At 35.6% G+C, this 12,862-nt stretch overlaps 1 protein-coding gene across 1 annotated transcript in view; it reads right to left on the reverse strand.

Moving 5' to 3' along the window:
* The window catches only part of LOC145685401 (vitamin K-dependent protein C-like), an 80,257-nt gene extending 69,342 nt beyond the window's left edge, over positions 1 to 10,915 (reverse strand). The window contains exon 1 of the mRNA XM_081757796.1: positions 10,839 to 10,915. Coding sequence (XP_081613922.1) covers positions 10,839 to 10,915 — 77 coding nt within the window. The remainder of the gene's footprint in view (positions 1 to 10,838) is intronic.
* Positions 10,916 to 12,862: the final 1,947 nt, after the last annotated feature.

The following is a 12,862-nucleotide window of genomic DNA, read 5'->3' on the forward strand; positions in this document are numbered from 1 at the left end:
TTTGTTACTGATTGAACTTCGTAAAACCAAATATGCAGTATGATTATCATAAGTATATTTTTTGCATCCAAATATTGAGGAGTGAAATATCACTGTGATCACCTACTCTTATATGTTGGGAGAATAGTAATTAATTTCTACTGAGTAACTGTTACATGCCAGAAACGTAACATAAAAATCAGGAAAGTCCAAATTTCGCTTTTATTTTAACTTTATATAAGAACAAATCTGAAGACAACTGAAAAAGAAATGTACTCCGTTATTTTAAAAAAAAACTAGTACAAGTGATTTAAATAGAAAACCGATTTAAATGTTGAAAAAATAAGAAAATGTAGCTTTTTAATAAAAACATCATGATTTTCTTCAATCCTGATAGCGACGTTCCATTTATACTATGTATTGAAAAGAAGATATGTTTTTACGTAATCCATTAGGAAGTGTATGAGTCAGAGATGGTGTTAGGAAGTAGAGACATGCGTGTAAATTATCTCATTTGGCTTAACATCTCTTTTCAGCACCGAAGTTATTACGGTATATAAAATTTAAACCTTCATTCGAACAAGAAATCAAATCTCATGTGCCCTCATCTGAAATCGACTCTGGTTTCCTACATGTATCGTGTGCCAACAGAATGAGTACAAAACCTCGCCGCCGAAATATTGCGGCCAGAACCTTGCTGTCCAAAAGCCCACGGGCCAAAATTTCGCTTGCTTAAAATTTTGCTTGCCCAAAACCTTGCTGCTCAAGATCTCTCTTGGTCAATACCTCTTGTGCCCAGAACTTTGTCGCACAAAACCTTGTGCGGCAAAATCTCGCATGGTTGAAACTCGTGTGGTGAACATCTTGCTGCTCAAAATCTCACGTGATCGACAGCTCGTGTGATCTTAACCTCGCCGGCGAAAACCCCCTGCCATTATATCTATATATATAAAAGAGAACGCACAAATCCTTTGTGAACTCATCACGCTAATACGGCTGAACCAATTTCTTTCATTTTTGGGGGGTTATTAGGATTTGGACCCTAGATGGTTTTTATCATATCACTTTAATTTTCAATTACCAGTGTCTTGAGATAATTGACCATTCAAGTGTCCATACGTACAAATCCTTTGTTATTAGTTCATCATAGGTAAAAATAAACGTATTTATATGCAACCCGCATGACCATGTGACTCGGCGGGTTAACATAAATGACAGGCGATATAATGTTAACATTTACTGGAATCTACTATGGTTTTTATCATATCACTTGAAAGCGAAAAAGTAAAAATTATCTAATTAACAAGGTTTATTGCGTTCCGGGGTGACCGCAGCGAAGCGGGGTGAACGCTGCTAGTATATATATATATATATATAATTCTAGCAAACATCGCCACGTGTTACCATCGACAATATTTTGCGTTTCTCCTTCTGTGTATTTCATATGTATCTAATTATTTTAAATGAGATGTCATATCTCTGTCCCTCAGAGATTCCGAAATACTGATATTTTAATGTAAAAATTTAGACAGACCGAATCTTTTTACCTGCTCCTAATTGATGGGTTGACTATTCTAGAATAATAAGGTTATTTATTTATTTAGAGACGCTGTGTCCGTGTCTTGAAAATACCTGTCTGCACTTTACCTCCACACTACCACAACATATATTAATGCGTTCACTGTTGTAATGGAAATGTTCCTGTAAATCTGAAACCTATATTATTTTGTTTGCAGTGCAGTCTTCTTTAATTGTGTCGAATGATATTTATACTTTTTTGGGTCTCGATTGGCCAAATTTTCCTTCACTACATCACTGGTAACATTCAAATTTAAAGCGCCAATATCTTTTTGTGACTCTTAAGGTGGTAATCTTTTCACACCACCAGCTGTTGTGTCATTTGCGCTAAAATAAGTTACAGGGCTCACCAAAAGCCTCCTGAAGATTCAGGATTGCATTTCTTCGCTATTGGCATGAAATGAAAATCATATACACTCTCAGATTATATTGTAATAAATTAAATTAATAAACACTGAATACAAGTTCTTCTGCGTGATACATGTTGTAGAAAGTGAATGATATTTGAATAAAATTATTTACGGTATGTAATAATTTTGTGTAACTTAACAACTTTATTGTTAATTATTTTCATTAATGCATATTTAATTTTACCTTCAATATCACTTGGATTATACTGAAGAGTTTGCGAGTATTCTTTACGTAATTCCGTCAAAGGGTTATTACCTAGGTAGTGTAATATCTGTCGCGTAGGAACAAACGGTAGTGAACCTTATGAATTTTTTCGAATGGGAGGGACTACAGTATACAATCTTCAGTTTCCCGAGTGTAATGCTAGATGATACTTCAAATCTAAATTTCAATTTTATGGTTTATATTACTTATTTAGAGCAAACATTATCAAACACAGAGGCAAACTTGAAGAATTCGTTTCAAGAGAAGCATTGGCCGTTAGTTGTGTAGTGAAGTGAAAAAGGGACATGCAGGGTACGAAATGTAATATGTAAAAATTAACGATTTTGTAGGTGATCGAATAACTGGAAACCTGAAACTGATTAAATCGTTTGAAATAAATTTTGGAATATAGCTTTCACGTACTTCGAACGGGCTTTTTATGGTGTCACTTTAATTACAGAGCGTATACTAAGAACATGGTGTGCAATGGGTTCATAATATACACAAAATATAAAACATTTAGTGTACCTTTTCATTAAACTTTCATTAAAATATGTATGCTAAAGGCGGGAGGCAATAGGATTCAATTATTTTCCACAAACCTATTCTCCCCATGTGGAAAAAACGGCACAAAATGTTTATTATTACCCTATTATTATTATTATTATTATTATTATTATTATTATTATTATTATTAGTAGTAGTAGTAGTAGTAGTAGTAGTAGTAGTAGTAGTAGTAGTAGTAGTAGTAGTAGTAGTAGTAGTAGTAGTAGTATTCATAAATCGAACCGTGCATTTATTAATAACTAGTTGAAATGCCCGTCCTTCGCACAGGGAAAATAGGTTTATTAAAATAATTTTATCTCCTTCCAGCTTAGGGTAAGTATGTATTTCAATTAAGTATAGTTATACAAACCGTCAACACTCTATTTTTGGCCTAAATTTTGAACTTCCTCGATTGCTCAGGATACATACGTTAATTAATGTGAAGTGACAAAACTTCATAGAACAGTGTTTCAAAATTAATTTTAAATGGGTGAGTCGTTTTCCGTGATGATATCACAAACAAAAGACAACGTTATAGAATCCGATCTAGCGAAAAATATAGAAATTGCTTTTAAAATTGGAATTTTGCAAAATAGAGGGTCATGTGTCCATTTGTTTTCAATAATGACTTTTCATAAGAAGATTCATTTACCTAACTTTATGACGTCTGAGATTATCTAATTTTAAAATCATTTCTGAACCTCATCCGCCCTTTAATCTAAATGATGATTGAGATCTAAATATTATGGTGCTTTTGGTTCTTGTGTTATAATTAATCAGAGTGAGTTGGTCATATTGAAAGAATATTTATCACATGCTATCGATGAAACTCATTCAATATTGACCAAACTTGGAGTGCTAATGAACCTGAACGAGCTCAGTGAACATATGAAATAATAAGCCATGTTTGTTAAGTTATTTGCCATCAATTATGGGTTTGGAATTTATGAAATGAAGAAATTTTATTAAACTGTGATCGAAGGTACCCATCCAATCTTGGCCATACTTGGTATGATAGTAAATATTAAGTAGCTTACTAACGTGATAGCTTAATATGATATATTATTATATCCAGATCTTTGGTTCACTTGACAATCAAAACTGAGATTGGGCGTAGTAAAATCAAGAAATTTCTGTAAAACGCGATTGGTGGAATTCATCTGAATTTGACCAAATTTATCATTATGATGAAATTTATGAGCTCAATGTGCGTATGAAATATTTAGATCCTTGGTCCTCAAATTAAAGATAACCAAATTTGTGGTTTTATTAATGGCCAGTTTAAAGTCCAGAATAGTATTGCCCATTAGACTCAAAAACGGGTCGACAAGTGCATTTTCAAAATCAAGGCGAAAGAGAAACTTGACAATTCCTGTCTTCTTTTCCAGATGAGATGATCAGTGGTCTCACGTAATAAATCCGCTAACCTTTTGCCTTTGCTATAAGTGGTCCCTGGTTCGATTCTCGAAGAGGTTACTCAGTCTAAAAGCAGTAATAGCTTTTTCGAGCCATCCTGAGTTAAATTGTTCCTGAGGTTTCGTCATTCACAGCAGGCAAACGCCAGGATTGTACCTAACATACAGGCCCAAGACCGCTTTCCTTCTTCCCCGCTCTTCCCAGCGGGAGCTCACTTGGTTCGGATTCCACGTTATTCAGTAGGTCCACGTTTCATATAGCCTCGTTGCAGAACGGGACGCTAAACTAAAATCAACTTAACTCAACTCAACTTCCTCCCGGCTCCTTTCTTCCTTTTCACCTTCCCTGGATATTGTACTCACCAAGGGACGTCATCCTTCGTACGTGAAGAGTTTAATGCTATAGACGCCGTAAATAACCAGAAATGTGTATAAACATTAATAAACAATCGATACGACACTTGAAGTTTATCAAGTCTCGTGGCAACACTAGTTCACCTATGTTTTAGATCTCAGTCATTGTTTTAATGTTACACGATTCATAGTATGAAAACTACAAATTCATTGTATGAAAACAATGAAATACATCTATCAACGTTCATTGATATGCAAGTCTACACAATATACTTCAGTAATAAATATAATTGAACTGTTATTATTTCACATCCTTCGTGGATCTCACGTCATGCGGAAGCAATCTGATAACTTCTAGAAGACATTAAGAAGAATACCGGTATGGAAAGTTAGTACATATATTTTACAAACGAGACGTAAACAATTCGAGACCAGACGAGTATAAACTTCGAGAATCGAAACGAAGCGACGAAACAGTATTTCTCGTGGGCAACATGATTCCTGAACCAAACATGCACAATATAATAATTCATATACCCACTAAGCGCAGTAAAATCTTTCACCAATTCAAATCTAATTAAATTGAGACTGTTACGTCTCAAGTTATTGGCTATCAAATTTGAGATTTAGACGTAGTCAAATTTACCAAGAAATGTTGATTACGGACGATCAATGTAACTCATATGATCTTCACCAGGTTTCACATAGGGTATACCGTGATGAGCTTAATACACATATGATATATTATGGTGTACAAAACTGATTCTGGAGTTATTTGTCATGAAATTTCGGGAATTGATGGTCACTAATTCATGAACTAAAGGCTCATACAGCAAGATATTGTATATACACATTAAGCTTATTAGAATCTACAAACATTTTAAATTTGGTTTAATGAAAGTCTTTGGTTTCCAAGTTACTGGCCATCAAAGTTTTGGGCTTGGACTTAAACCTGTTAATGGAAGTAAGAGCAAAGTTAATCTATAATAAAGATTAATGAAGGATCTCTATCTTTTCCGGTTTGAATGTAATGCTGGAGACGGAATCTATTCTTGGGGCCCTGAATCGATGGAAAATACTTTCTTGATATTCTACATTTTTTGCTTAGTGGAAATAAGTATTCTAGCCAAAAGTACCGGATTTCAAGCCGGAATTTCAACCATTTTCTGATTCCGTAGTATATTGTGGGTGCTGATTGTATATTATTTTGAGACACTAAAACAATTAAAAAATAAACTGCAATACTTGTTCACAGACAGTTGGACGGAAGATCAGACGGATGGACAAACATAGCTGTTGTACAAGACACCCGTACCTTTGCTCTATGCTCTTTGCTATATCTTAACACATTTGTTCTATGTTGAGTAATATTGAAATCAGAAGTCGTTGTGGATTTCTACACTCCTGGTTTTAGTAGAAACTGAAGAATTAAAATGCGACATGTCCTTTGTAGATTTCATCGATTCCATAAAACTCCTTCTCTTTATCTCCTATAATTCTTGCTTTGTGTACATCAATATCGAAATCCTGAAGGTTTAGTGGTTTTCTATCACTTTTGAATTTAGTAGAGAGTTAAGAATAGAGACGTAATCTATGCTTCGGATGCTGTCGGAAAGCACTTCTCCCTATCTATTACCGTTTTTACTCAAATAACGACCTTTGTTAAAACCGTAAGTGGTTGCTTTCTGCAAGTTCTGGTTTTAACAGAGACATTAGAGTGAAAATGGAATATATTCTTTGGACGCTTAATCGATTACGGAAAAAGCTTCTCGCTATCTGTTACCATATTTACTGTATTAGGATGAACTTAAACTGAAAGTAGGCCAATTCTAGTATAGATTAGAGTGGAGATGAAATATATTTTAGAAATGGTTAAACCTCGCACAGTCAAGCTCAAAATCATCACAAAAACGATGAAATGGGTTACCTAAGTGACCCCATTAGAAATTGTATTAAATTTATTGTTATTGCCTTTTATCTTTACACAACTTCTGTTACAGCGTCTATATGTCTGTTTTGACTTGATAACGTATTGTTAGCAAGATGATATACATGATACTTTAAAGATTGCTTTCATAGCAGTTTTAGTAACCATTTTTTTGAGCTCCTATCTACCTTGTATGCCTCACTACATATCTTCTTCGCAATTGATCCCCTTTTTCATTCATCAGACGTATATTTAATGCGTGTTTCAATAAATGGTATTGTCAAAGAATCAGGAAAGGCATTTCTATGTCTCTTTTGATTATATATATATATCATAGCAGACTGTTTATGTAATTTATGTAAACGATTCATGATTTGCATTCATCCATGTATCTCAGTATCTATTTACACGTTCTTCCATATATCCATCCATCCATCTCTATATATATCTATCTGGACTGGCCAATAGTGAATTCTGTAGAGAGTCTGACTATCCATCCAGCGACCTGGATTCGTTTCCAGGCGGATGAATAGAAGGAATCTCCAGAAATGAGTACCGAGGGCAACCCTGAAGCAAAGCAGATAGTCAAAGTAGCTGTGAATAGTTTTACGCTGACCACGTGCCAACCACTGAAAGCCGAGTGACAGGCCTTAACTCTTTAGGGTTGTTGTGCTACGTGATTTGGTATATGTATCTATCTACCTGTTTACGTATCTCGGTCGTACAGGTATAATCCGTCACCACATTTTAGTTATTTTTTTGGCCATAAAGATATACTGCAAATTTTAATGAAAGATACCTTCTTGGCATTTATTGTATGAGCCAGAATACAAGAAAGAAGGTCTCACTAATGATGGCCGACCTCAGAATTTGAACCTTGAACTCTCCGATTATACAACAGGCGCGTTCATGCACTTAATACTGATTATATAGAAACGTCAATATTTTTTCTTAAAATTATTGTAATACTTATATGACCTCAAAAGTAAACTTGTAATAAAAGAGTATAAAACCTTACCGTAATAAATTTGGAGGGATTTGCTGGCGGTAAACAACATGTGGAATAGCTAATTCCCTGTAAAGTTCCTTAATGAAAACCTCCGACGGAAACTGCGAAACTGACTCCAATCAAGATACTTTGTAATGTAAATAATTCCTTTCATCAACAAGTTAATAAGTCTCCTTAAAGATTATTAATATTCATGGGGTACCTACGGTCCCCCACTGTAAACAAAAGTAAAGACAAAATTATAGACGACGTAAAGGTATACAGTGGGGGACCTTTCAAATTCCGACTACCCAGCGTTGTGTTTATTTAAAATTAGTGCGGAAGGCTCGAATGGAGCAGATTGTTCGCGACGCTAACGGTGAACTCACTTTCAAATATAATAATGGAACCGTTGCTAAAGTGTTGGTAAATGATGCTACGTTAGAAGTGAAAGTGTTACACATATTTAATTTGCCCCGGAGACTTCAATTCCTTGCATTCAGACGACTTTAAGTGCCTATGGTAATGTGTTAAGTGTTACACCTGATGCATGGTCTAGACAATATCGATATACTGTAAATAATGGCATTTATCTTGCCCGTGTCCAGCTTAAACGAAACATTCCATCATTTGTGATGGCTTCAAAATATCAAGGACATATTATTTAAGAAGGACAGCCTAAAACTTGCCAACGATGTCATTCAGAATTACATGAACGCTATAATTGTCCTTTAAATACTCGGCCTACAGTGTTGCGTATACCACCTACTTTTCCCTGTAAAGTACCTCCCTTCTCTGCCATCCAATGTAGTACTACGGACAGTGAATTACTTGAAGCGAAGGAAGAAATTCAATTCAGTTCTAATGATGTTTGACCTGTAGCTCCAAGCGAAGGTGCTGAGAACCAAACACAGGCAGAAACAGCTGACGTAACACCAGGGGAAGTTTCTCTCGTGGAACTCGCTCATACCGTGGTAACTGAAGGTCAAATCACAGCAACAACAACAACAACGGGGAGTGTCGACAGTAAGCAAACAGAGGCTTCCTGTGTGCTTCAAACTGAAACAAACGATAATAACTCTGACCTTCTCAAGGACGATGGCATCGATAGTAATGATGATTTTCCGTTACTACGATCTACCCAGCGCAAAATTAAAGGTTCGAAATTAGAGAATAAAAGACATGATAATGCATCGCCAAAAGGACGAAAACGACAACAAATTGCGCTTCATCTGCAAAATAATAGTACTGGCTCACAAAAGAAATTAAATACGGGTGATAATTAGGCAAGCAATATGGACTGTACTGAAACGGGGTCTGTAAATACCTGCATACTTCGTTTTCCTTTAGTTGTTTACATTAAACAGGAAATGAGTGTTAAGGTTGCCATGTGTTTACTTTGTTTACTAAGTTTAATGTGTTAACTTATGTCATTATTGAGTTGTGTTACTGTTAATGTTAATGGCATGAGTTCTGAAACGAAACGACAAATGTATAAACAGTTTATATTTGACCACGATCCCGGAATTATTTTTACAAGAGGTAGTTGAAGATAATTTCGCTTATCTCACTGGTTATAAATCTTATGTAAATTTGGGAGTGAACCAGAGAGGTACTAAAATTTTGATCAAGCACGAATTTGAGATTACTCAGTTGTGCATGACACCAACTGTGTCATGCGTGCTATTGGTCGTGCTATTGGTTTTCTTTGGAACAAAATTGTTAGTTTTTTTTTAAATTGTTGGTACCTTCAGTGAAGCAAAGTATTACTTATAATTAACTTCTCAAATCTACTAGAGTTTACAAATGAATTATATCACTTTCTTTTCACTGTCAACCTTTAATGGACTTACACCAATACACTCAGTTAAACAGGAGCCTTCCTGTATCCCAAAAACTATCACAATAACTATGATCCCACTTGGCGTTACCATAAGCCACTAAAATATCAAAAGCTACTCTTGGCTCATCAACCTACCATAACAGTGGCCACTCTCGGCTCTTCGACCTTATTATTAACAGCCACGCTTGGCTCATAAACCCTAAAATATCAATTGCCACACTGGCTCTAACTATCCTTAACATACAAAAGACTTCAGCCACTTATGGCTCCATTTCTACATCAACACGATTACACATTATTTATTTCTACTTAGTAACATCCTTCAATTGTTGTTTCTATTTTTCAACAATTTGTTCGATTATTCAAAATCAACACCTTGTCCGGCTAAACAAAAATATTATTTCTTAATGTACACGGTGATAGGTAACTCCACAGACAAACTTTGGGAGGCTATTCCTTATACGACATGAAAGAAAAAAGTTGTACTAAACATGGGCCGAAAGTGCCTCCTTTCAGAGTTCTGATGCATTGAAAATTCGAAAAGTCATTTTTCAAAACTTCTTAACTTAGAAACAATAGAACGTATACCAGACAGATTAAGGGATCAAATAGGAACTGGTATACGCTCTATCTAAATATCAATGTTTCAGAAATCACCGGTACCAGCGAAACGAACGCACCACTAGTACTTAAAGGAGCATTCCTGTACTTCAACTTCCTTTCTACAGTTCCTTTCACCGATAACGGAGGATGGTAAAGCATGGATATTTAGATAGAGAGTATACTAGTTACTGTGAAATTTCTTAAACCGCTTGGGATAGGTCCTATATTTTCTAAGTTAGGGAGTTTTGAAAAATGATTTTTCGAATTTTCAATGGACTAAAACTCTGAAAGGAGGCATTTTCCAGCATATGTTTATTTGAACTTTTTTCTTTCATTTCCTGTAAGGAATCGCCATCCAAAGTATGTCGGTGGAAATACCTACCACCCTGTATATTCTCCTAGTGGGCATAATAAAATAAATGAACGTAAGACATTTCTTAATGAAACGTTAGTAAATATGTTTAATCTGACATATGATCATGTAATTTTTGGGGGAGACTATAATTGTATTATTCGACCTGGCGAAGATGCCACAGGAGACACTAGTTACAGTCCTAAATTACGATATTTAGTCGATGGACTTAGGTTACAGGATGTTGCTATTTTTAAAAAGGAAGACAATTTGTACACGTATGTCCGTAGTAATACTAAGAGCAGAATAGACAGATTTTATTTCAGTGATACGTTGTGTACACCACAAGTGATGTATGCTGTGCGTGGTAATTCTTTCTCCGATCATTTTGCAGTACAAATATGGATACCTTATGATGTACCACGAAAATTAATGGGTAAATCTTATTGGAAATTAAACTCTTCTCTCTTACTTTTACCTGAAGTTAAGGAAAACTTTCGAAACTGTTGGATTATATGGTGTGAACGTAAGCCCCACTTCAACTCTATTCTTATTGGGTGGGAGAATATGGTTTAACCCAATACCAAAACCTTCTTTATGCGCATCGCACAAGATCAGGCTATACAGACTACACATACTTTACAATTTTATCACAAATGCCTCCAAGAATTGAGTCACAGGAATGATCTTCCAGATCAATATCAAAGATTGGCATTTTTTAAAGCAAAAGTTTCAAATTTGCAACGCAAAAACTTAGAAGGGTTTACGGCAAGAAAACATGATCCTCTGACGATTCCACACGAAAGGTTATGCATGTATCATCATATAAAAGAAACGCGCCGACGAGAACGTCTCCGTATTTCTTCTCTTCATACAAGGGATGCGAATGTCCTTCAGAAGCAACCTGATATAGCGGCTTATATTCTCTTCGAATACCAAAATAAATTTAATGACATACCTGATCCTACTCAGTCTGATTCGACATTTCCTTTGCCGCAAGTGATTTTTCCTACCTCTGAAACACACCTCTTGACCCAACCATATAAAATGGGCGAAATCCACCAAGTAGTTAAATCTTCTAGTACATTGAGTAGTCCAGGAATTGATGGAATTCCGTATACTTTGTATCAATGTTACTGGGATATTATTGCCTCGGACTTTCTTGAAGTCGCTCATTATATTATAGAGACGGGTCAGGTGTCTACCACATTTGCTACGGGGTTCATTGTTTTAATACCGAAAAAAGATAATCTCCAGGTCTTGAGTGATTACAGCCCTATAACATTACTCAACTGTGATTACAATATTATTGCGAAATGTCTTGCTTGCAGATTGCAACCTTTCATGCCTGATCTATTGCATGACGCCCAAACTGGCTTTAGAATTGGTAACAAAATGTTAGATGGTCTAATGGACTTCCGCGACACATTTGATTCGTTTGATGACACTGGTACTATTTGTGGACTACTGAGTTTAGACCTCTGTCGAGCTTTTGATAATGTGACACATTCCTATTTATTTTATAATATGTAACATATAGGGTTACCTCATAATTTCATTCAACAAGTCCAAACCCTGTTTTTACATGCAGCTTCTAGACTACAAGTCAATGGTTTCTTGACCCTGGCATTGCCAACTCGTAAGTCCACACGCCAAGGTAACTCCTTGTCGTCAGTGTTGTTTAGTATATATCTCCTGCCTGTTATTACGGAATTCGATCGCCAGCTTAATGAAATTCCAATAAACGGCCCTAAACTTGCATTGCGATCTTATGCAAACGGCATTAGTGTCATTATCTGTTCAAAAGACGATTATCAAAAAGTTATGCAAGTTATGGCTCATTTTAGAACATCTGCTCGAGCTAGTTTGAATATGCATAAATGTAAATTTTTACAGTTTGGTGTTACAACTCCGACTTATCTGCCGACTACTATATCTGTTGTGTCGCAAGTCTCTATCTTAGGTAGAGTCTACCAGTAAAATGTTTCCTCAATGATTATTTCTAATTGGAAGAGAGTGGTCACTAATATAAAGTTACTTTGTCAGAATATTCGTTTTCGACCATTTAATTTGGAACAACGAATCTGGGTTTGTCATAGCAATTTTCATGATAAATTATGGGATATTGCCCAAATTTTGCCTGCTCGGAAGGATAGTCTCCGCCAAATTCAATCTTTGAGTCTTTGGTATATTTGGCAAGGGCAAATCTTTTGTGTGCCTTATTCAATATTGTGTAAAAGGAAATAGAGTGGAGGCCATAATTTGATCAATATCGGTTTAAAGTGTTATGTTTTGTATTTCACGAAATTGTATTGTAAACTGTTTCAGCAATCTCAATTCTTCACTAAAGTGTGGGCCTTTTTTGGTATGAAAGAATCGGTATACTTGCGCCGTATAGGTAACTTACTCCCCTCTGCCTCTTATTTAAGAGAACTCTTACGACAAGGCAGTTATTTACAACGAGATCCGACTCTTTCTTCTAGAGAGCTTGCAAAAACCCTTTACAATACAAGGTTACTTTCTGATAATACCACAATCTCTCGTGTCGAAAGAATAAGTCCCACCTCTTGCTGGACGCAAATTTGGAAAACTATAAATAGTCCTGTCATACCACAATGTATACGCATTGAGTGGTATAAAGTCGTACATGGTCTTCTTGTTA

This window comes from Thermobia domestica, chromosome 5, assembly GCF_964235325.1.
Source record: "Thermobia domestica chromosome 5, izTheDome1.hap1.1, whole genome shotgun sequence".
Taxonomy (NCBI): Eukaryota; Metazoa; Arthropoda; class Insecta; order Zygentoma; family Lepismatidae; genus Thermobia; species Thermobia domestica.